At 35.5% G+C, this 24,395-nt stretch overlaps 1 protein-coding gene across 2 annotated transcripts in view; it reads left to right on the forward strand.

Moving 5' to 3' along the window:
• Positions 1-24,307, forward strand: part of hook1 (hook microtubule-tethering protein 1) — a 26,998-nt gene extending 2,691 nt beyond the window's left edge. Inside the window, exons 2-23 of one of the 2 annotated variants that reach the window (XM_087297801.1) lie at positions 776-861; positions 3,355-3,427; positions 3,536-3,586; positions 5,357-5,489; positions 5,640-5,707; positions 5,795-5,857; positions 5,944-6,027; positions 7,977-8,140; positions 10,092-10,232; positions 10,335-10,536; positions 11,893-12,003; positions 12,654-12,741; positions 13,669-13,735; positions 17,427-17,567; positions 18,499-18,586; positions 19,396-19,427; positions 19,761-19,843; positions 20,026-20,126; positions 20,463-20,564; positions 20,684-20,752; positions 21,973-22,071; positions 22,152-24,307. In XM_087297801.1, the coding sequence (XP_087153927.1) occupies positions 776-861; positions 3,355-3,427; positions 3,536-3,586; positions 5,357-5,489; positions 5,640-5,707; positions 5,795-5,857; positions 5,944-6,027; positions 7,977-8,140; positions 10,092-10,232; positions 10,335-10,536; positions 11,893-12,003; positions 12,654-12,741; positions 13,669-13,735; positions 17,427-17,567; positions 18,499-18,586; positions 19,396-19,427; positions 19,761-19,843; positions 20,026-20,126; positions 20,463-20,564; positions 20,684-20,752; positions 21,973-22,071; positions 22,152-22,187 (2,082 nt within the window). In that variant the 3' untranslated portion in view covers positions 22,188-24,307. 2 annotated transcript variants of the gene reach the window in all.
• Positions 24,308-24,395: the final 88 nt, after the last annotated feature.

Consider the following 24,395-nt stretch of genomic DNA (forward strand, 5'->3'; position numbering starts at 1 on the left):
GTACAATTTGCTCATCACCCAATGACCGTTGGGTTTAGGGGCGGGGTTGGGTGCCATGCCTCCTTTTTGAAATCGTACATTTTCGTACGACTGAACACTTAGCCACTAAACTGACAAAATGTAAAATACTTACGTTTTCTTGTAAGATCAGGCTGAAATAACTCATTAAGACCAAGACTTACCTCTGGTGATTTTTATGTCTTATTTATTTATTTTCCCATGACATGCCTAAACAAGCCAGGGTATCTATCTGCACTTAAAAACAATCATTTCCTTTAATTATCATTATCAAAAAATCAATGTCACTATCAAAAAACATAAACTTAAAGGCCTGCCCCTGAGCTGTGAGCAGATTTCTCAAAACATGCAAATGAGATTGTACAGACCAAACTTGGTCGTGGAGGGCCGGTGCCCTGCATAGTTAACTCCAACTTCCTCCAACAGACCTGCCTGTAAGTTTATAGTAGAGCTTGATTAGCTGGTTCAGGTTTGTTTAATTTTGGTTGTGGAACTAAATTATGCAGGACACCGGCCCTCCAGGACCAAGTTTGGACACCCCTGGTATAGACAGTCACTCACAGCAAATAGAGCAAGAACAAGGGTTACTAATTGCCAGTAGATGGTGTTGTTACATCAAGTAAATGTTTTATATTTAAAGAGTTTTGCTGAAAAAATATTCAGAAACCCCTCTAGTTGTGCACGATTGCTGAATGTATTTAATCCTTGTTTTATTGTTATTCTATCTACAGTTCCTATGTTTCATTTCTTTCCTCAGCTGCAGACATTCAAAACCGCAGCGCCCTGTAAGACTGTGGAGGATCTGACCTCAGGAGCAGCCATGTCTCAGGCTCTGCATCAGATGTGAGTGTGTCACATTTATTCACTGGCAGACTAGCTCATGTCCTAAGCAACTTTCATTCCTCGTATCTGATTTGTACAAGTCTGCCTAAGTGATCAAAACCGGTTTTACAGATCTCAGCCTCTCCCACCTTCTATTCTTTTCTTGCGCTGCTTAATGTCATTTGTTTTATCCAGGTCAGCATTACTGATTTATATCTCAGACTGTCAGTGTATAAATATTTTATGGCTTGCGTTGGGTTGTTGCTCGTTCTCAGGGTCATATTACCTGAAATTGGGTTTTATCTGTATATTGTTTGTTTTTTGTTGTTTATGTGTAGTTGCTTTGTCGCATGGGTTTCCGAATTTTTCAGCCAGCGACCCCCAAAATAACAATACCAGTGACTCGCGACCCCCAATATTCTCTGAGGGGGTTATAAATATATAAACCTTGCACAAAGCGGTGCACACATACCAAAACGCTCAAGTCTATTTGTCGTTTCATTTTGGGGAACAACACTCGGAAAAAATCCTCCATGTTGATAATGACCTGTATTTATTTTTAATGTACATGAGTGCCGTAAAGGTGTTTGAAAGTTTAACCTGATGCTATAAAATGAATGTGCTGCATCTGATGCTATTGCTGTGTCTTTAATGTAATCAGCCCAGGAGTTGCAAAAAAATTAAAGGCTGATGGTTTTTAATTTGCATGTTGTTGTTGTTTATATATTGTTTATTATTAACATGTTAACAATGTTACTATTAACTACTTTTTAGTTTTTCAGTAGGTTATGGATAAAATATAGTTATTCTAATAGTTGAATAAAATTAATTTGATTTTTGGATTTGGATTTTTTACCCATTGTCTCGTGACCCGCTCTTTGGGAAACCACTGCTATCTACTTGAATATCTGCTTTGGAGAGGTTGCTCCAAAATGTCAATATTGCAATAGCAAACTAACTGTTTGTTATGGCAACTGGACATAAACAAATACATTAGAAGTGGTCTTTATCTTTGACATGACAACTTTACGTTTCCAAGACAACATAAATCTGTTGTCATAAAGCTGTCATATCGTCTAGAGGCATTATAATTGTATAATCATATAAAATAATAAAATATGAGGAATATTTTTCTGATCATGTTATCACTAAATATATATATATATATATATATATATATATATATGAAGCTTTTAATATATATATATATATATATATATATATATATATATATATATATATATATATATATATATATATATATATATATATATATATATATTAATGACAAATTTAGCTTGTATCACTGTAGTTGAGGTCAAATAAAATATTAGGGCAGTGCTCTTAAATTTCTGAAATTTATAACAGCTTCATAACATTTAGGACTGCACAATATATTGCTTCAGCATCGATATCACATTGCGTGCATCCGTAATAGTTGCATCGCCAGATATGCAATGATGAGTTTGATTACTGTTGACCAGAAACCACAGGTCAAAACACATGAGATTTGTGGAGACACTGCAGAATTTAACCATATATCAGTGTTTAAGGCTTGTGACTGTGTGAGCATTTAAAGAGAGTTTCACGCATTGTAATAGTGCATAAAGAAAGGTTAATTTCATTGAATTATTTATATGATGATGAAGATTATGCAATGTTATTTCACATTTTATTATTCACTTTCTCTGCCTGAATACTGTGAGACTCTCCCCAGAAAACCATCAAGCACTGTTATTTTCATTTTAATATTTTGCTCTATTGTGTTTATTTATGACTGTAGGTTGTTTATTACATGCATGTAGTAAATTGGGGAAAATATATTTCACTCCTCTACAAAATCATCCCAGTCAGTCTAAATGAATGACTTTCCAAATGGAACTATTTAAGTTGTCTGATGAAATTGTATTTATATCGCAATGTTTATCGCAAAGTACAGAAATATCGCAATGTCATGTTTTTTCTATATTTTTCTATAATGACAATCATGTTTATGACAGATTTATGACAAGATTTGTTGTATTAGTAATCTCAAGTTGTCATGATAAAGACAAAAACAGGTTGTATTTGTTTACGTCAAGTTGTTATAACAAACAATGTAATTTTTGCATTTAATGTACTATAAATGGGCGAATGACGAAATTTGATTTGACTTAATTACAGTTGTTGTAAGCATGCATAAAATTTCATTCACATACCTGGTGTGTCTTGCATAATTATAAAAGTTTAATAATAATCTTATGGACACCCCTTCAAGAAAAGTGTTACCTTTTTATCTTGTTTTACACATTATTTATTGCTGATGATGTCATTTTATTTTTACACATAACAGAAAAGTTATATGGCAATAAACTAAAAAAATCTTTCATGTGTACTGCAATTAGTCTGTAGAGTCTTGGAGTTTGACATAATTCTAATTACTTTAAACTACAATTGAAAGGGCTGATCTGAATGAAAGCAAGTGAATTAGCTAAAACTGCTAAAACTGCTCTGATCAATATGTTTCAATTACAGAGATCCTTCGTGGTTCAGTGAGAGCTGGCTGGCCCGCATTAAAGAGGATGTTGGAGATAATGTGAGACTCAAGGTAGATTTATTTTTCTTGGCCTTGGTGCTTAAATCTAATGTTGAGGGCACTCCCAATGTATAATGTGTTAGTCAAAGCTGAAGTCTTTGATTCTATCTGTTTTTACAGATGAACAACCTCAAAAAGATCCTGCAGATGATTGTTGACTATTATAATGAGGTAAACGACTTACTAAAGGTTTGTTTTATTGAAGTGGTTACATAAATGTAACCTTTTAAGATGCAGAATGGCATCAGTTAAACTTTAACTCTAAAATTATAGTAATAGGTTCACACATGCTCAAAGTCACATGAATTGTAATCGCTTGACAGTTTAAGTGATCTGTGTGAGCTTGGGTTGATTGTACTATATTTGCATTTTGTTTTGAACAAGCAAAATATGACTGTACATAATTAGTGTTGCTCACTGCTTCACATCCAATTTGCTAAATAAAACAAATACTCCTTTCAAAAGGTGCATCGAAATTGCATACAGAAAAATATGCTAACATGACCTAAATATTTACCACTGAAACAGTGACAGAAATGACAAGCTGTGTGAAAAACAATGAAAGCAAGTTTATGTAAGAGATAAAGTACATCAAGCTGTTTTTCCCTCATAATAAAGCATGAACATGTATAAGACTGAAGGACTTTATTGTGTTAAAATAATTGGCATGATATAGATTATCCCCCTTTTTACTCCGCTATTTGCCACAAAAGTAAACCATTTGACACAAAACATTTATCTGAGCTGTAATAATTTACTAGCTGATTAATTGAATGTATACAAGTACAAAACAAACAGCTGGATAAATCTACATTGTGTTACTTATTCAGTTGCAAGATAGTGCCAACCTGTTTTACTTTACTGTTATTTGTTTAATCGGTTGTTATCAGGCAAAAACATATCGTGGCATCTCACGACTGACCAATCAAGTATTCCAGTGAGTTTTGTAATAAAGATTTGTTACATATATTTGTGGATTATATATAAAGTTTGAGATTATGTGGATTATTTACCCATTTATTCATGACTTGCACATTACAGGTGAAATGAAGTATTTTAAATATTTGACTTTGTCAGTAATGTTGTAATTCATATATATATATACAGTTGGAGTGAGAATTATTAGCCCCCCTTTGATTTTATTTTTTAAAATATTTCCCAAAAGATGTTTAACAAAGCAAGAAAATTTTCACAGTATTTCTGATAATATTTTTCTTTTGGAGAAATTTTGGCTAGAATAAAAGCAGTTTTTTATCATTATAAAGACAAAATTATTACCCCCTTTAAGCTATATATTTTTTCGATAGTCTACAGAACAAACCTTCATTATACAATAACTTGCCTAATTACCCTAACCTGCCTAGTTAACCTAATTAATTAACCTAGTTAAGCCTTTAAATGTCGCTTTAGGCTGTATAGAAGTGTTTTGAAAAATATCTAGTCAAATATTGTTTACTGTCATCATGGCAAAAATAAAATAAAGCAGTTGTTAGAAAAAAGTTATTAAAACTATTATGTTTAGAAATGTGTTGAAAAAATCTTGTTTCTGTTAAATAGAAATTGGGGAAAAAATAAACACAAAACAACTTGTAAACTTTCACAGGGTGACAGCAGGGTAGGAAAAGTATGTGAGCTTCTAGGCTACTGACTTCTCCAAGAGCTAACTGGAGCCAGGAGTCAGCTAGACTATCCAGTCAGTGTGATTAGATGGGATGTGTTGGTTAAAGCTGCCCTGCTCTATAAAAAATACACACCAGTTTTGACTTTGCTGTTCTCAAGAAGCATTGCCTGATGTGATGTGAACAATAAAAACAAGAAAACAAATAATATTTGTGTGCTCTTAGTTTAAGCAGACTGTGTTTTTCTATTGTTGTGAGCTTGTTTTTAAGATGCTGGAATGCTTAATGAAACGATGCATGTATATGATGACCATGTGTTCAGGTTTTGGCACAGCAGATGTCAGATTTCCCTCTGCCTGATCTGATGCGGGTAGTAGAGCAGTCAGATCAGGTTGAGTTGGGACGCCTCCTGCAGCTCATCCTCGGCTGTGCAGTCAAATGCGACAGGAAACAAGGTAAAGTCACAGTGGACTCAAACCATTTTGTCATAATTTACTCTCAATCACATGCTATTTCAAAACTGTTATGCTTTTAATTTTTATGTAATATGTCATGGCTTTATTTAGTAGGCATTCTTTTCAACACTGCAATTGTTGTTTGTCTAGAATATATCCAGATAATCATGACCTTAGAGGAATCTGTACAGCATGTGGTGATGACTGCCATTCAGGAGGTCGGAGAAGATTCATATTTTATGTGGTCATATATTATCTTTCATATAGAATGAAAATTAATTCTAATGTTTTTGTATTAATTACAGCTTATGAGCAGGGAGTCGGTGTCTCAGTTAGGAGCAGAACCTGCTGGAGACACTGAACAGCAAGTATGAAATTCAGACCATTATTGTATCATCATGTTGATATTGCCCTTAAATGTAATATTTGAATAGCGTTTTTTTTTTTTTCAAAGTTAAAGAAAGCCTTAGATGATCTGACTGAAGTCATGGCAGAGAAAGAGGAGTTAGCACAGCGCTGTCAGGAGCTCGACATGCAGGTGAGATGAAAGTCAAGATATAATAATAATAATATGGATGTTAAGTCATGTTTACAAATTTCTTTGTTTCTGGAATGACACATTTTTGAGCATTTCAAATGTGCTGCAACTATGATTAAGCAGCTTGACAATATAAAGCAAGTAAAATGAGCACACAATTGGACCAAATTTGGGTGACACACATTACAATTTTGTGTCGTTAATTTCCCACATGATATTTTCAGATTTGTCCCAGTGCAGCATAAAGAATATAGAAACATAATACAGAAAATTATTAAAAAGCACATTACAGATTGTTTCAAAGAGGCTTTTCAGAAGTAATCTAAAAAATATACAGTAAAAAGGTTGTAAAATCCATCAGTTATGGAATGACCTCACTTTCAGTTACAAACAGAAGATGTATATGGTGTCATTGTTCATCTCATTTTAGATGGATTCAGTTCAACTCAGTAACATGTCAGTTATAAAACAATCTCTATTTTTCACAATATTAATACTTTAATTGAAGCTTCAAATAGCATTGAATCTAAAATGGCACATACGTGTTTGTACTGTAGCTATAAATGTTTTATAATCTAGACATGAATGTAGACAGGAACAGGATTGAACTATCCATGTACTTATTTAATATCTGTCTTCTTAGAAAATGAAATATCCAGAGACAGCAGGAGTTTTAGTGTCTGTTTGCAGACTGTATGTTTTGGCTCAGTGAGCAGCATTTCAAATTTATACTGTTCTGTTTCTTCATCTTCATGGATGAACAGATTTTGCCTTTTATTGCTTTTTTATAACATGTCTGTTTAAAGGCTGATGTGTTTTTAGATTTTACAGAGAGGTTAGGTAATCTGTAATGGAAAGTATCTAAATTGAATATTTTAAGTATATTTCATGGCATTTGTGGTAATTAGTATTTTTTCATGTCAACTTTTCTATTCCCATAAATGGGTTAGAAATTCATGTGTTGCTGATTCTTGACAGATTGAGTTGTAAAAGTATCCATGACCAATGAGAGGTAAGTCTAAACAAATGCATGGCATCTAGCTTTAGCTTAAACTAAAACTTTGCGCTGCAACTAACCAATCTAACCACTGGAAAAAAAAACCTGGTCTAATCTGGAGAGGGGGTTTGTGTGTGCGTGTGAAAAAAAGAGCTCATGGAATGAGTGGTGATGGAATTATTGGGTGTTTTTTATATTGACGCACTCTAAAACAATAAAAAAAAACATTTAACATGCATAACATTAACAGTGGAATAATTTCAACCAGTGAAATGCTATACTTATTTTGTGAGCTAAACGTGAAACTATTTATTTGGAGTTTATTTAATACAATTATAGGTGGTTCATTCCGCAAGTTTCCGAAAAGTTATTTAAAATAACATATATTTAAATATTTATCTGTTCATTTGAGTTAGCTGTCCTCTTTTTTCAGGTCAGTATTAAAAAAGCACCACAAATAATGCTAAATTAGTTGCCGTCTATTTTAATTCACTAAAAACTAAATACATACTTTTTTATTTAAATAAATAACAATTCTTACATCATTCTCTCTATATATACTACCATTCAAAAAGGTTGTTATACTTATATTAGGCATGAATGCATTTTATTAATCCAAATTGACAATAAATACTTAGAAAGTAAATTACTTTTCTTAGTTTTATGTGATGTATGTTTGTAATATGTTTGTTTAGTACCAAATCGGTATATTACACTGATTTTTGAAAAGTAATGCCATCATGGGAATAAATGACATTTTTTAAATATATTCAAATAGAAATCAGTTATTTTAACATGTATCCATATTACTATTTTGACTTTATTTTTGATTAAGGGTTTAGCAAACTTATGAATGGTAATATACACTATATGCAGTCCTATACATCCCTTGACACAGTAAACATCACATATCCCAGAATGTTCTGTGTTTGACCTTTTCCCTCTTGTTTAGGTGACAGTGCTGCAGGAGGAAAGGAACAGCCTCCTGGCAGAGAATGACCTCTTGACCGATCGATCCAGTCAGCTTGAAACTTTCGATGACCCCAGTACTCCATCAGGCCGGAAGCACAGCCAGTTACAGTTCCAGTTGGAGCAGCTTCAGGAGGAGAATTTCAGGTACAGCTTCATCTGACAAGATAACTGCCCGAAAACATACAAGATGATAACCCGCATTTGAATGTAATCGCAGTTGTGTCATTATTGAAACTAGATAAGAAATTATCGTCGGCTTGCTACAGCCCTGTCAAAGAGCTTGTCAGAAATATCTGCAAGTTTGGCTAGTTTTTATCAGAGGGGTTTGAGAAAGTCGATCATATTGCAAACATGTTTTGTAGCATTTGCTCACATGACTTAGCAGATTGCTAGAATGTTTTAACTACAATTTAGCACATTGCTAGTATATTTTAGCATGTTTTCATGTTGTATGTTGTTGTTATGCTATTTGCTATCATGACTATCTTGATAAATACCCTTGATAAAAATGTTTTTACCTTTTTTAATGTCATATGTTGCTCTGGAACTCAATGCAAACATGTTTTAGCATATGCTAGCATGATTTGTCATGTTTCCAGAATGATTCTATAGAATTATCATGCCATAGCATGGTTTTGCAAGATTTATAGCTAACGTGTTTTTATAATACTCTGTGTCCCTAGAATGTTGCTTACCACATTGCTAACCGTTTAAACATGTTAATTGCATAGATGCTATATTAGCTTTCTGTAGGCCACTGTACACAAATCATCCAACATATTGTACTGGTTGAAGAGAGATTTAGCATGAGTTCCATAATATTTTTTATTGCTAGCATGTTAACGTGTTAATAGCAGATTTAGCACATTTTAGCTTGTTTAACATGCTGATTTCATGCTTTAGCATATTTGTTAGCATATTGATGTTTAACGTTGATGTCTTGATTTGACACATTGCTTGCTTAGAGCTACAGTAGGCAACATTTAAAGTGGATCAAAAACTTTTTTAAATTGTACAAAGACAAGAAACGGTGTTGTTTGATAGTTTTAGGAAAACATTGTTTTTGATTTTCTTCAAATGCTGACTACTGTATAGACATACATTTTAGTGTCTGTTTTTATGGGTTGCTATACATAACCTCACTGCCGTATTGGAACAAAGACATTGTGTGAACACCTAGAATAAGTTGACTATACATTTTCATTTTTTTAGCATGTCAATAGCATGCTTTGGCATGCTATATGTAAATAAATGATGCTAGCATTTTTTAACACATTGCTGGTATATCAGAAGACAATAATTAAAATAATGAAGCAAACATGGGTAAAATGTCTAAGCTACCACAGATAAAGACAGATTCAGATTGTATTTCAAGATATTTGTCTGGCTTTTGTCCTCAAATAACTCTGATATAAAAACTTGATACACGTGTCATCCAAAGCTTTTTGTTTTAATTAGATGTTTGACAGTTGTAGGCTGTGAAATAAATGAAATCACTGGGCATATTGATCTTGAAATGAGATGTGGTTAAGACCTACCTGGAACTACTTCAACTGTGCAGTTCTCTGAAATTAATAGACCTTATACACAGGAACTTTTAATTTTGAATAAGCCTGTCCAGGCTCATACAGTGAACTGTCATGCCATTATAAACTCACCACATTTAAGATCTGGTTTGTTTTAAATCAATGATCTTCACTGTCTGATTAAAATATATCTGATTGACAGTATAATGTAGGTCTCATATTAGAAGCACTGTGTTAAATTTCATTGTTTGGTGCCATGTCTTTAAAATAAGAACATTTATTTTACCGCAGTATTTCAATGAGGTCACCTGCTACTCCTCATGGTACTTCTGTTCAAACAGCCTTTCATCATGTTTTTTGCTTGAACAACTAAATTAAGTCTATTCAAGGGATTATATTTTGATTTAATTACATTATTGATGTTGTATGTTGTAAAATTAACCTTATGAAACTGAGGGTCTCATTAACCTTTTCCTGAATCTTTAATGTTGGTTTGCATATAGCAGAATTAAGCATTCAACGACCCCACAGTATAAAGTGTTTTGTGTGTGTATGTGTGTAATATCCAGACTGGAGGCAGCTAAAGATGATTACCGCATCCACTGTGAAGAGCTGGAGAAACAACTGGTGGAGCTTCAGCATCGTAATGACGAACTGACCAGCCTGGCGGAGGAGTCGCGCTCGCTTAAAGATGAGTTAGACATATTAAGGTGAGTGTAAACTTATTTAAACAATTTTGTAATGTGTAGTTGTTGTCAGTATCCATTTTTTGGCTGTTTTAAGAAGTCTTTGTGATTCAACTGTTTGTTTAGGAGCTGCTCTGACCGGGCAGTGAAGCTCGAGGCTTCTGTTGAGACCTACAGAAAGAAGTTGGAAGATTTAAGTGACCTCAGACGACAAATGAAAGCTCTGGAAGAGAAGAATATGACTTACATGCACAACACGGTCAGCCTTGAAGAGGAGCTACGCAAGGCCAATGCTGCAAGAGCTCAGTTAGAGACCTACAAGAGACAGGTATGAACATGCTAGATGTTTTATTCTGGGACAACAAAGTGTTTTGTTTTCAAACTAATATGTTAGCAAAGAGAAAGATGCAATGCTGCAAAATTAAGACATAACCACAGCTGAGAGTGAGTATCAAAATAAAATAGATGAAGATGAATTTGGCCAAAAATAATAATTGTTTTTTTATTTGCCATATTTAATTAGCAAAATTAATTACCAATTTCTTTCAAATTTTGGCATTTTTTAAAAAGTTTACAAGTACGTTTTTAGACAATATTTTATTCTATATCTAGACATTTAAAATGTTTTGATTTTTCAATTTATGCATATCTAAATATACAGTGGATTTTTTCTTTACTCTGTAAACAATAAAGGATCTATAATTTACAAAATAATGTACTTGGAAGAAAACATGATTATTGTATGCACTGTATAGTTTTTTTTCTAAGAATTTTATTTTACAAATTATTCATCAAACATTCAATAAATTATTTAAAGGGACAGTATAGAGCGGGGTGCCCAAACTTTCTGAGAACTGGAGGTAAGTATACCAAGCTATATTACATTAAAGTTGCCATGGGTAATTTCCTAATTGATTTCATAAGATTTAAAAGTAAATAGAAAACATTACTTAAAATCGTAGTGCAGTTTTTTAAATGATAACTTATTGCAATTAAAACATAAACGATCACATTTATAACACTGGAGTTCAATGATAAATACACTAGTAAAGCACAATCTGCCTTTGCCTTGATTTGTCCTCTATTCATTGGGTGAGAGTACAGTATGTATGTTAAACTAAAGCTGATTAATTTGCACCATTTATTGGAAACATTTAATTTCAGTTAAATTTTCAGTAATTTCAGTTTTAACAATAAAACAAACAAACAAAAGGTTACATTAGATTTAAAAATGACAATTTTCGTCCTCTCTTCTTAGATGGGATGACCGGCCAAATCAAAGGTTTAGTTTGGGCTTCGCAGGTATAGATATTTGTAATAACAGTATTTTTTAAGCAATTTCTGTTCCTTTAAGCTTTTTATTCAACAAAAAATCAGGGAATCTTGAAAATGTATTAGTTTTCAGAGAAACATCGAGCAGTACAGCTGATTCAACACTGACATTAATAATAGGAAATGTTATTTTAGCATTTAGTCAGTATATTTGACTGATTTCAGAAGGTTCATGTGATACTGAAAACTGAACTTTTTTGGGGATTTAAACTGTACAATATGTACAATAATATAATTGTACAATATATACAAATTGTACACATATGTTGTAATGTTACTAATTGTACTGTGGTTTTTACATGTTAGTAAATGCAGTCTTGGTAAAAAAAATGTACTGTTTCCATAACCTCAGGTTCAGGAGCTTCACAAGAAACTGTCGGATGAATCACGAAGGGCTGATAACCTGGTCTTCGAGATGAAGAAATTACAGGAGAAATATGATGCCTTAGTGAAGGAGAGAGAGGTAAACAAAGACTCATCCATTTTCAAGCAATCAGCCAGACAACTAAATACATCAGATGACAAGCTGAAAGGGTTAGTTCACTTACAAAGGAATATTGTCATAATTTGCTCTTCCTTCACTTTTTTTTAAACCAGTTTGACTTACTTTTTTTTGTTGAACACAAAAGATATTCAAAAGAAAGCTGGAAACCTGTAACCATTGATTTCCATAGTATTTGTTTTTACTGTGGAATATAATGGTTACATGTTTTCAGATTTCTTCAAACTATCCAAAATATAGTGTTCAGCAAAATAAAGAAACTTACTAATTATTATAAGTGTTATTATTATTTATTTGTTGTTTATTTAATTACAATTTAGTTTTATTTACTATTATTTTTATTTTATTTTTATTTTTCATGTGGGGGTCAGAACTTAAATTACATGTATGACAGATACTATCTTTCGAATCAATGTAATTTTCTGACATGTTTTTACATTAAAAGTGTTCAATAAAAATATATTTGGAAAAAAAAAAAGAAAGAAACTTTGTAAGGTTTGGAACCACTTGAGGGTGAGTTAATATTGAGTATATTGTAATGCTAAAGTGTGCCATTTCTTGTGCTACTAGTGGCACCAGACATAAAAACTGTGCTAATTGTGTTTCATCAGAGGATCAGTATTGAACGGGACACTCTCAGAGAGACCAATGAAGAACTGCGATGCACACAGGCCCAACAGGACCAATTACTTCTGGCAGGTACTGAATGCATGCACTGTATGCTGAATGCATTTAAATGACAGACAGTGAAGTACATATTGACTCTCTTAAATGTGATAGCGGCTTTTGCACTGCTTGAGGGGAGTAGTTTGGCATGGGCATTTTTAAATTATGGCAAGACACATGACGCAGATCAATAAGAATTATTAAAATCAACTGATATTTATTAGACTGATATTAGTAGACTGATTGCAAAAAGAATTCTGTGACATTATGTATGGCAAGTTTTCAGTATTCAAATGAGACATGGTTTAATTAAATGTGTTAATTTAGTCGGCTTAAAATATATATTTATAATTTTTTTTTTTTCGGCTTAGTCCCTTTATTAATCCGGGGTCGCCACAGTGGAATGAACCGCCAACTCATCCAGCAAGTTTTTACGGAGCGGATGCCCTTCGAGCCGCAACCCATCTCTGGGAAATATCCACACATTCACACACACACTCATACTTATACACTACGGACAATTTAGCCTACCCAATTCACCTGTACCGCATGTCTTTGGACTGTGGGGGAAACCGGAGCACCCGGAGGAAACCCACGCGAAGGCAGGGAGAACATGCAAACTCCACACAGAAACGCCAACTAAGCCGAGGTTTGAACCAGCGACCTTTTTGCTGTGAGGCGATAGCACTATCTACTGCGACACTGCCTCCCCATATATATGGGGGTTTTTTTGGTTAGTTTTTTACACAATAGTCAAAGGGTTTTACAAGAAAAAAGTGTTGGTCAGACCAAATGTAGTACTGCAGTTATATTAATATTCTGACCCCAGTTCAGCCGTGAACACAGCTATTTTAGTCATCTCTCTGAGTCTTTTAAAAGATCAGTAAACACAAACTGAAAATTGAGCTTAAAATAGTATGAAATTATTTTTACACTATTTTTTTATTTCACACTTCATAGGAAAGTATCAAACAGGAAGTCCAAGCCATGACAACCTTGCAGCTGAGATGTTGCCCATTGAGTACAGGTATGATGTAAATTATCGAAATTTCTTTGAATAGAAATATGACCAGGTTGCACATATGATGAATTGGTCCCTCAAGGCTCACTCAAGGAGACGAGAGAAAGGGTTATTGATATTATGAATGCTTTGAATTGTATCATTATTAATGTTGTTATTTAAAAAAAAACATGAACATCACAAAGTCATTAACTTGAAGGCAATGTATTGAAGGGGTATTGTAAATAAAAAACATATTTAAATACCGTTTGATTTAGCTAATAAAAATAAACTACACGCAGTATGTATAAGGTTGTATATATCACTGATTTGCATATTGTTTTCAGTTTAATTCCTTTTAATGTTTAATTTTAAACATTTAATGGAAAAGCCAATTTTCCTGAATTTCAGATGCATTAATGGTAACAATGTCTTTAGTAATCATTTGAATACATGGTTATTATATGGTTTTATTTTTCGATCATTCTACTCGCTGTACTGCTTCCACTTTGTTGGGCTAAGGCTTGATCAACCCCCGTCCTACTTGATAACTCAGGTAACATGCTTTCGCTAAACCCAGATGCTACTTTTTGGGGTTTGCGCTTAGCCCAGCCCAGCGGAGCTCTATCAGTACCCTCCGCAACTGGTCCAGATGGTCCTCCCAACGCTCAGAGTGGATGATTACATCGTCTAGCTTAGCAGCTGCATATTCCTGGTGGGGCTGGAGCAAAATGTCCATCATTCTCTGGAACGCTGCAGGTTCCCCATGCAACCTGAAGGTAAGACTGAAAGCAGTCTTTTCTTTGTCTTCTCCTGCTAGGGGTACCTGTCAATATCTCTTTGTCAGGTCCAGTGGGGAGATAAACCTGGCTCCACCAAGACTGTCTAGCAGCTCATCCACTCTGGGCATTGGGTATCTGTCAAAGCTGGAGATGTCATTTAGCTTGCGGAAGTCGTTGCAGAAGTGGAGAGTGCCATCTTGCTTTGGTACCATAAGTATCGGGCTGGACCAGAGACTCCAAGATGGTTAGATTATTCTCAACTTCTACATCCATGATATTTCATCCTCGATAGCCTGTCTGCAGGCCTCTGGTACCTGATAGGACCGCTGCTTGTCTATTTGGCCAGGAGAAGTCCGGATGGTATGCTGTAATAAGGTTGTCTGCCCGGGTCGATCGCTGAACACATCCCGGAATTGACTGACCAGGGATTCCAGCTTGATCTTCTGACAACTGCTCTCCCATCCCTACTATTGGCGGGGAGCTTTGAGTGAAGGCCACCAGGTCTTTTCGGGGTGCTACCCATTGCTTCAGAAGATTGATGTGTTTAGAGAGGTAAGCATGATCGAACACCCAATAAAGGGGGAGAGCATGCTCAGAGCCCAGCGGCTAATCAGCAGGCCAATCAGAAATAATAAATAACACCTGTCTATTCTGGTGATTGTGCCGGAGAGACATCCTTCTTTCTGAAGGAGAACAGAAGGAGCAGTCGGGAAAAAGAGAGCACACACACACTTCCACACGTTGTGTGAATATTTAAAATACAAATATACTACTCACCTGATATCGCAGATCCTGTATTTTTTTCCCACTCAACAACGAACATTATTACAATGTGGTAGACCTTCTCCTCACGTCGATGTCCTGGCTGACGAACCTTATAGTTGACCGGCCCGACTTTTCTACAATGGTGCCCGGCTCTTGCCAGGATACCAGAAATGTCACTGTGGTGGTGGAAATGAGTATCAGGACTTTATCACCAGCCTGGAACTGTCGGAGTTGTGCGGGCCCGTCAAAGAGCCTTTGTTGGGCGCGCTGGGAGGTCACTAGATGTTCTCGGACCAGAGGCATTACATGGTCTATGAGCTCTCGTATGTCCCGAACGTGCTCTATAATGCTGCGATGCGGAGCCGGTTCCTGCTCCTATGTCTCTCTGGTCACATTCAGCAGTCTGCGGGCTGGCGCCCAAACAACAATTTAAATGGAGTAAAGCCGGTGGATGCTTGAGGTACTTCCCTTATTCTGAAGAGCATGTAAGGGAGCATGAGGTCCCAGTCACGCCCATTCTCTGCGACTACTCGCCGCAACATCTTTTTAAGCTATTGGTTAAACCCAATGACTGTAAAAAATATGGACGACGCGACAGCCCCTTTTCCCATTGAATACTTTGAGGGCAAAACGCCTGCTTGACGGGCACAAACTGTCGCAAAAGACTGCTGAAATTGGAGCCTTGACATGTGCAGAAGGACTGTCTGATGGAGCCAGAGGAGGAGCCGCCAAAATGAGCGGAGTCGAGCTTCCAACCAAACGCTTTATGTAAAATCAACCACGCCCCCCGAACTTCTCAGCATGCGTTTGCTGTCATATCACAAATGGATGTAATAACGTTAACAAATATGAGGGTTTTATATATTCAATCGCGCCAGCTCCGGGCCGCAGCGCATAACCTACTCGCGGCGTCGCGGGCTGATTCCGGCTTGCATGCGGCAGCGCCGGCTCGCTCTGCCGCCGCATCTGGCTCGATTGACTCGGGCTGGAATCGGGCAGTGAGTCCAGGCATCCGGAGTAGGTCCAGCAGAGGTTGTCAGTCTGAGCTCTGAGGGGTAAGTCTCCGGCTGGAATCTAGCTGGAACTGGCCCTAGTGTATTTTGCTATCTGGGTGGCTAGGCGTACGTGTATCAGCAAACTAATAAAGCCCGAAAAAAGCCCTGACCTTAGCGAATAAACAGTGTTCCACCAGGATCATGTATGTCAGAAACTGTAGTTTACTGCTGAACTCATTTTGTCATGGTAAAATAACACAGAAATCGAATAATAACACTTCAGTCTTCTGCCGAAGCTTAGACGCGCTGCTTTGAGAAACTGTCAATCACAACTGTCAATCACGATGACACGCCCATCGTTAAATTACTGCTAAAAACAAACTGTTTACAAAAATGAAGATCTGCACCTATTACCAATAACCAATGCCTTAATCGACCAGAACCATCTTTCGGGACAGTTTATTGCAAGTGTAATTAATTTTTTTATTAGGGCTCAAGTCTCCTTTATTAACACAGAGGAGGCGGGCTTTATGACTTGTACTGCAGCCAGCCCCCAGGGGGCGATCTAACGGCCGAGACCTTCACTCAAACGCAGGCTTGCGGCACACTTGGTTAAACCGCTCCACCAGACCGTCTGTCTGGGGATGGATGTGCGAAGCTGTTTTACCCTGAGTAGCCAGCAGAGGTCATTCCTCAGCCAAGAGATAAAGGGGGTGCCCTGGTCAGTCAATATCTCAGAGGGAATTCCCACTCTGCTGATGATCTGGAAGAGCTATTTGGCGACGGATTTTGTGTTGACAACTCAGAGGGGAATCGCCTTGCGGTATCTGGTGGCATAGTCGATGATGACCAGGATATGTTGATGACCGACTTCGGCAGCGGGCCCACCAAGGTCCATCCCAATACACTCAAAGGCCACCTCCATGATGGGAAGGGGTATTAGCAGGCTGGTGGGAGGTTTCTTCTGTGACATTCTCTGACAGATGGTGCACTCCCTGCAGAACCTTTTAACTTCTGCCTCCTAGCCAAAGCGGTCTAATAAATAGCAAGTAGTGCTACTGTTTATAACAAACATAGAAGCCCAATAGCAATGCTAGTATATGGTAGTTTTAGATCTTTTGGTCTTTCAACATCAGTTGTGCATGTAAAACGTTTCATGCATGCCTGTGTCTTTAGAGAGAAGTTCATCCGCCTGCAGCATGAGAACAAGATGTTGCGTTTGCAGCAGGAGGAGTCGGAGAAACAGCGAATTACTGAGCTACAGCAGCAGCTGGAGGAGGCCCGACGCGGACGCAGCCAACTGGACACTGACAACAGGTACACATCCACATAACACACCAGATATACAGTAAACGTACTGCACTGAACATTGGAAATGCATTTTCAACAACACTAAGGATTTTTATTTAATTTATTTATTTATTTATTTGTTTGTTTATTTAAAAACAGTATGTATTTATATTAGCCTAAAATGTAGCTTTGTCTAAGAACTTGTCTCAAATGACTTTGGAAAAAAAAAATTTAACAGAGAACTTCAAATAATCAATCAAATATTGCAAACAAGTTGACTGCATTTATTTGCATGATTTAGCAAGTTGTTTCATATATAATTTAGCTTATATATATTTTTAATTTCTACTTCTTTTATACCGTATGTTGCTCTTATAATCAGTAAAAAGTTGCAAACTTGGATCAGGACAAGACCAAGCCTCTCTCTGATCCCCAGGGCTCTGCAATAGTTATGAAAAATCCAAAGTGAACCAAAACAAACGATTACAATTGGCTTAAAATTGACAATGCTGCAATCAGCAGAGCCTGAATTTTTAACTGTTTTACTTGTTTTAGCATTTTATGCCATGACTTAAAAATGATTCATTTTTATAAAAAAATAAAATTTATTTAATTTATTTCGTATTATTAATTTATTAGTTTATTTTAAAAATCAATTGTTTATTGTATAGTAAGTGCTACTGTATATTTGGTTTGTACTGTACTTTCTGTAATTACTGTAAAGTCACATCTTACACTAAAAGTCAAACCATGCCACAATTGTATTTGCCCTTTTCTGGGTACAATTGGGTCATCCATGTAATTTTGCCTCATATTTATGGAATTTAAAAAATTTAGACGTATTTAGGAATATCATTTTGTCTTCTAATGTGTATAGCAGTAGACGTATTCTATAACAGGGATTATTTTATCTGTTCACAGTATACACATGCCCATGAAAGAGTGTTGTTTCTTTAAGGTTAAACAGAGAAAGGATCAGTGAACTCCAGCAGCAAGTTGAGGATCTGCAAAAGGCCTTGCAGACACAGGGAGCCAAACCTGATGATGTAAGTTATATATATACGCCACTAACTGGTGCTGTTTTTGTTGTTTTTCTTTTCCTTTGTTAAACACAAAGGTGGATTTACAAAAGAATATTGGGGGAAAAAACAGCCACTGACTTTTATAGTGATTTTTTGTGTGGATAGCAATGGCTGCTTTTTTCCAATTTTCTTCAGAATATCTTGTTTTGTGTTCAACAGTATAAACACATTTATAAAAGTTTAGAGCCACTTGAGTACTAAATGGTGTAGAAGTTGTTTATTTATGTTTTAAACCATCTATCTAAATCAGGGGTCACCAACATGGTGCCCTTTGGGCACCAGGTAGCCCGCCCGCCAGGTTCACATGAGTTGCCCGTGGGCCTGTTCTAAAAATAGCTCACCATAGCACCACATATGAGTAGGCTGCATCTAATATTTTTATAGGTATTCTTTTTAAATCACACTTGCATTGGTGTAAATTTGAAAATAACTTTAAGTTATATATTTAAAAAAAACTTTAAAAACAATTTCAGACAAATTAAGTGTTGCATATTGATATTTATACTTAAATCATTGTTGACAACTACTGTGAGAATGTCTTCACATAGATGAATATTATTAATTATTAATAATAACATATAAATAAAAGTAAATTAAGAAAAATTTGTTATTTAATAACTGGTAGCCCTTCACACTAATCGGTACCCAAGAAGTAGCTGTCAGTTTCCAGAAGTTTGGTGACCCCTGCTCTAAATGATCTGGATTTTATGCATTTGCCTTTCTGTAAGAGATGTTGGATTTAAAACTGTCATTGTTTGTTTGCTTTTATACAGTCTCATTTGAAGAGGAAGCTGGATGCTCATATGTAAGTTTAAACATCTGATCAAATGAGTTTTCTTTGATGTTTTGGTTGAGATATTGCTTTAAGTAAAGCCAAAAGTCAACATTTCCTGGTAGTTTATTAATCCCCATGTATTCCATGTTGTGTATGTTTTTTTTTCAGCTAAGGATAAAGTAAAGTAATCCTATTATGCTTCTTTACAAGATGTAATCTCAAGTCGCAAGTGCCACCAGAATGTGTCTTCAGCTAAAATTACGCCATGTTTACAATTGTCCCTATTGGCAGGGCAGCAATAACACTCTTTAAATGCAAATTCTGAAATCCACTTTTTGCTGTTATTGATTATTTTTTCCCCAGGGTGCAACTGAATGAGGCACAGGATGAAATCATGAAGAAGAAAGAGCTGCTGGAAGACCTTCAGCCAGACGCTACTCAAACCAGTAAGTCAATATAAGTTCATATAATCAGACTCTTTACATATTTGCTTTTCACAGTCTTATAGGCAAGATTCATGCTGCCCTACACAAATTATGATGTCTATAATCCCATAATTAACAATTTCAAGAGTCAAACATAATGTATTGAACTTCCTGTCAGTTTTAAAGGTCAATGTCACTTTCAGGTGTGAAGATGGATGAGCTGATGGCGGCCTTGAAGAAGAAAGATGAGGACATGAGGGCGATGGAGGATCGATACAAGATGTACCTGGAGAAAGCTCGTGATGTAGTTATCTTTATCTTTCAAACACAGTGTCTGATTCACAAAAAATGTATGATCTTTTATGAGTTTCTTTGTTTTAAGTTTTACATTTTGATGTCCTTTATATTTTTTTGAGTCTAAATCATGTACAATTAAGAATCCAAAATGTAACTGAAATGTTCTTTCATATTTTGCATTGTGCGAGAAACTACATTTGAAATAAGAATTATGAAGTATGAATTTCTGCATCATTTTAAGCTCTGCACTTTTTCAAATCTGTACTTCACAGAAAGAGAGCCGTATTACCCGCCTCTTCTAGTGGTGATGAATCATATTGTTTTGTTTTGTTTTTTTCTTCAGGTGATTCGAGCTCTGGACCCCAAGCTAAACCCAGCCTCAGCTGAGATTCAGTCCCTGAAAGTGCAGCTCTCTGACAAAGACAAGAAGATCATTGCTCTGGAGGTTTGTCTTATGTTGTTCTTGTAGAGCAGTTTCAGATAAACTTACTTATTTGTGTGTTGTTTTCTTGTGACTTGTATCCTTTTCCCTCATGTTTGTCCTCATTTCCTGTTATTATGCAGAGGGAGTGCGAGCAGGCCAAACTGAGGGAATATGAGGAGAAGTTAATTGTGACAGCTTGGTATAATAAGGTATGATGATGTACCATAATCATTTATAATGTACAGTTAAATATATTTTCATTAAATAGTTATATTGTTTGTGTCTATATAGAGTTGAAGTCAGATTTATTAGCCCCCTTGTTTATTTTTTCTCCAATTTCTGTTTTACGGAGAGAAGATTTTTTTCAACACATTTCTAAACATAATAGTTTTAATAACTCATCTCTAATAACTGATTTATTTTATCTTTGTCATGATGAGAGTAAATAATATTTGTCTAGATATTTTTCAAGACACTTCTATACAGCTTAAAGTGACATTTAAAGGCTTAACTAGGTTAATTAGGTTAACTAGGCAGGTTAGGATAATTAGGCAAGTTATTGTACAACGATGGTTTGTTCTGAAGACTATCAGAAAAATATATATAGCTTAAAGGGGCTAATAATTTTGACCTTTAAATGTTTTTAAAAACATTAAAAACTTATTCTAGCCGAAATAAAGCAAATAAGACTTTCTCCAGAAGAAAAAATATTATCAGACATATTGTGAAAATTTCCTTGCTCCGTTAAAATTCATTTTGGAAATATAAAAAACAATTCAAAGGGGGGCTAATGATTCTCACTTCAACTGTAAATATATTTGTTCTAAAGTTATTTATATTTTGATTTAAAACTGAATGCTGTTTATTTATTTTAATGCAATTGAAATTCCTGGAAGTTATTTATTTAATCTTGTTAAAGATGCTGCAAGGTGATTATATATTAATTCGCTCATTCATTAATTCATTCAATGAATAATTTTTGGTCCCACTTTTTATTAAGTGAACTTAACTACTAGGTACTTACATCACAAAATAAGCTAAATGTACTCACTGTTCTTCCTAATAAACTGCAGATGCTCTTGAGATGGGATACAGGTAGAGTTAGTGATAGGTTTGGTGATATGTGTGGGTTTAAGGGTGGGTTAAAGTGTAAGGGGTGGGAAAACAGTGTTATTATAAATATATTACAAAAATAATTACAGTTTTAATTACATGCAAGTATTTAATCAGTCATAAGTACAGTATAAACACATATATTTACACAATAAACACATTGTAACAAATTATTAATTTTAGTGTAAGTACATGTTAGTTAGGGCTGCTTAATATAATATAAAGAGGGATCGAATTTTTTCTAAAGGATTTTAATGTTTTAAAAATTGTCATCTTGTTGAGATGCTTTTTGTTCAATGTTCATTTTGTCATACAGAGCTTGAATTTCCAGAAGATGGCCATCGAGTCACGACTCAGTGGGCGAGCCAACTCTCTTGTGCCACCCGGTCAGTCCTTTCTGGCTCAGCAGCGTCAGGTGACCAACGCCCGGCGCACCATGTCCATCAATGTGCCTGCCTCTTCTTCCAAATAACCCTGTGCTTCAATTCTTCCCAGCTTCCTCTCTCCTCCTCTCCCTCTTCTGCACACTAAAGTGACCTTAAGTACACTTCTGAACAAGGGGACAAGCATGCCATGATGAACATTAGCATGTCTCCATCTGCTCACACACATGTATAATAATGTACATACAGTAAGGGTTGAAGAAAGTGACTCAATCAGCACACTATCATGTACAGAAGAAGCTTTTTCACTTTCAGTACTAAACAAACACCTGTAACAGTCTGCAAGCAGGGTCATCTCTGAACTAGCATTGAATGCTAAAGGGAGAGTTCACCCAAAAATTAACATTCTGTCATCGTTTACTGACCCTTCAGGTGGTTCCAAGTTTCTTTCCACAAAATAAAAGGTGGAAGAGTGTTGTAAACCTGTAGCCATTGACTTTTTGATTTCCCACTATGGAAGTCATTGGCTTCCAAGTTTCCAGCATTCTGCAAAGTATCTTCTTTTGTTTTAAATGGGGAAAAAAGACTTTCAAACAGGTTTGAAAACACTTAAGGGTGGTTTAATTGTGACTAAATTTTCATTTTTGGATGAATTATTTCTTTAAAGGTCAATCTTTTTGCCGAACGATATGCATTTAATGCATCCTTTATGGTAGCATGCATGCTTTTGCTTAAAAATGACTTCCAACGATACACTATGCAGGCAGAAATATATTTGTAATCACACAAGTACAATATACGGTATGAAACACTGAAAGCATCCAGTATGCAGGCTACATTTTGCCCTAACCAATCAAATCCATAAATCAGAGTGAATATTTGGTGCTGGACATCAGATTTCTTAGTGTCATCACTTTCTCAAGAAGCAACATGCATTTAAACTATATTAATAGACAAGCATAATTGATAAATGGGGTCAAACACCAAAAAATGAAAAGTTCGGTGTTTATTTCCAAGATATAAGTAGACTTTATTCTTCAGGCAAACAGTAAAAGAGCTGAAAACCGGTCATTGGTGATGTATAAAATGCCACTCATTTCCTTACAGATATTTTAAGAGTAAAACAAAAACATAGATAAAACGAAATGAATACCTGTGGATCCTGACGAAATACTATAGTCTTATTATTCAAAGTGATCAGTCTTTAAATGGGAAATTGGCTATTATTTAAAACATTACCATTAATAAACAAATTCTTCCTGAAAAGTCAATCACATACTGAGATTACATACACAAAGATTCCTTTTTAAACCATCCAGGATGAAGTCCAAGTACACTTTGGTGAGCAACAATGCTTATTAATAGTGTTTAGTTTTTTTGCACTGACCAAGTAGATCCAAGGGGATTCATTTTGTTTTGCCTCTATGTTGTTGTTTTTTTTTACTGTCAAAGTGCCTAGTGGCTTTGACTTGTATGATCGACCGTTTCATCTAATATCTATTTAAATATTCTCCTGAAGAAGAAAAGTCTGCGAATGCACTGAGAATGAGTAACTAAACAGCACATTTTCATTTCCGGGTGAACAGTCCCTTCTAAATCTTAATCCAGGTGCTTCATTCAGGCGGTTTTGGTATTTTATATTCAGTTGACTGTGACAGGACTCTTGCATGCTCTTTTAACAAGCAGAAGGGCCTTTTTTATTGACATTTAATATCTCCTGTTTGTGTGAAGAGGACAAATATCAGGATTAAACACCAGCACAGAGTTATAAAAGGCCATAGTAAACGGCTTTGAATGTCTTGTGCGGCACTTCTTTGAAAAACATACTCATGTGACCTGTGAAGCATAGCGCTGCATTGTGAAATAGCTTTTGCTGTATTGTGGAAATATGAGCTATATGCTAATAGGCTAGCTGTTGCGTTTTGAATGATACACAATCTGTTTATGTCGGGACATACTATTACAATTCAGTTTTAAATGGTAAAAGTTAATCACTTCTGATTTGTGTTTCTGGTGTTTTATTGAGCAAGGCTTTTTATGGCCTGCGATGGATATAAATGCCAGTGTCTTTTTGAAATGCTAATATTTATGTATGTGTTCCAAGGAAGAACTTCGGTTTGTGTCCTCAATTTTATGAGCACCATCATTGATTGTGAGAAATGATAAATAATGAGATTGGATTCATTTGGTATTAGAATAATATTTGGGTTAGAGAGCCCTGGCAGCCTTCATTTACATGTTATGAATAAACATAATTGTTTTGCAAAAGATCTTTCTTGTGTTTGAATTAATAGTATGCAGCTGCAGACCCATGCATCTTGCAATCTACATATAGGCGAATTACCAGTTTGTAAAC

This window comes from Danio rerio, chromosome 20 (assembly GCF_052040795.2).
Source record: "Danio rerio strain M-AB ecotype USA chromosome 20, GRCz13ab, whole genome shotgun sequence".
NCBI classification, from domain to species: domain Eukaryota; kingdom Metazoa; phylum Chordata; class Actinopteri; order Cypriniformes; family Danionidae; genus Danio; species Danio rerio.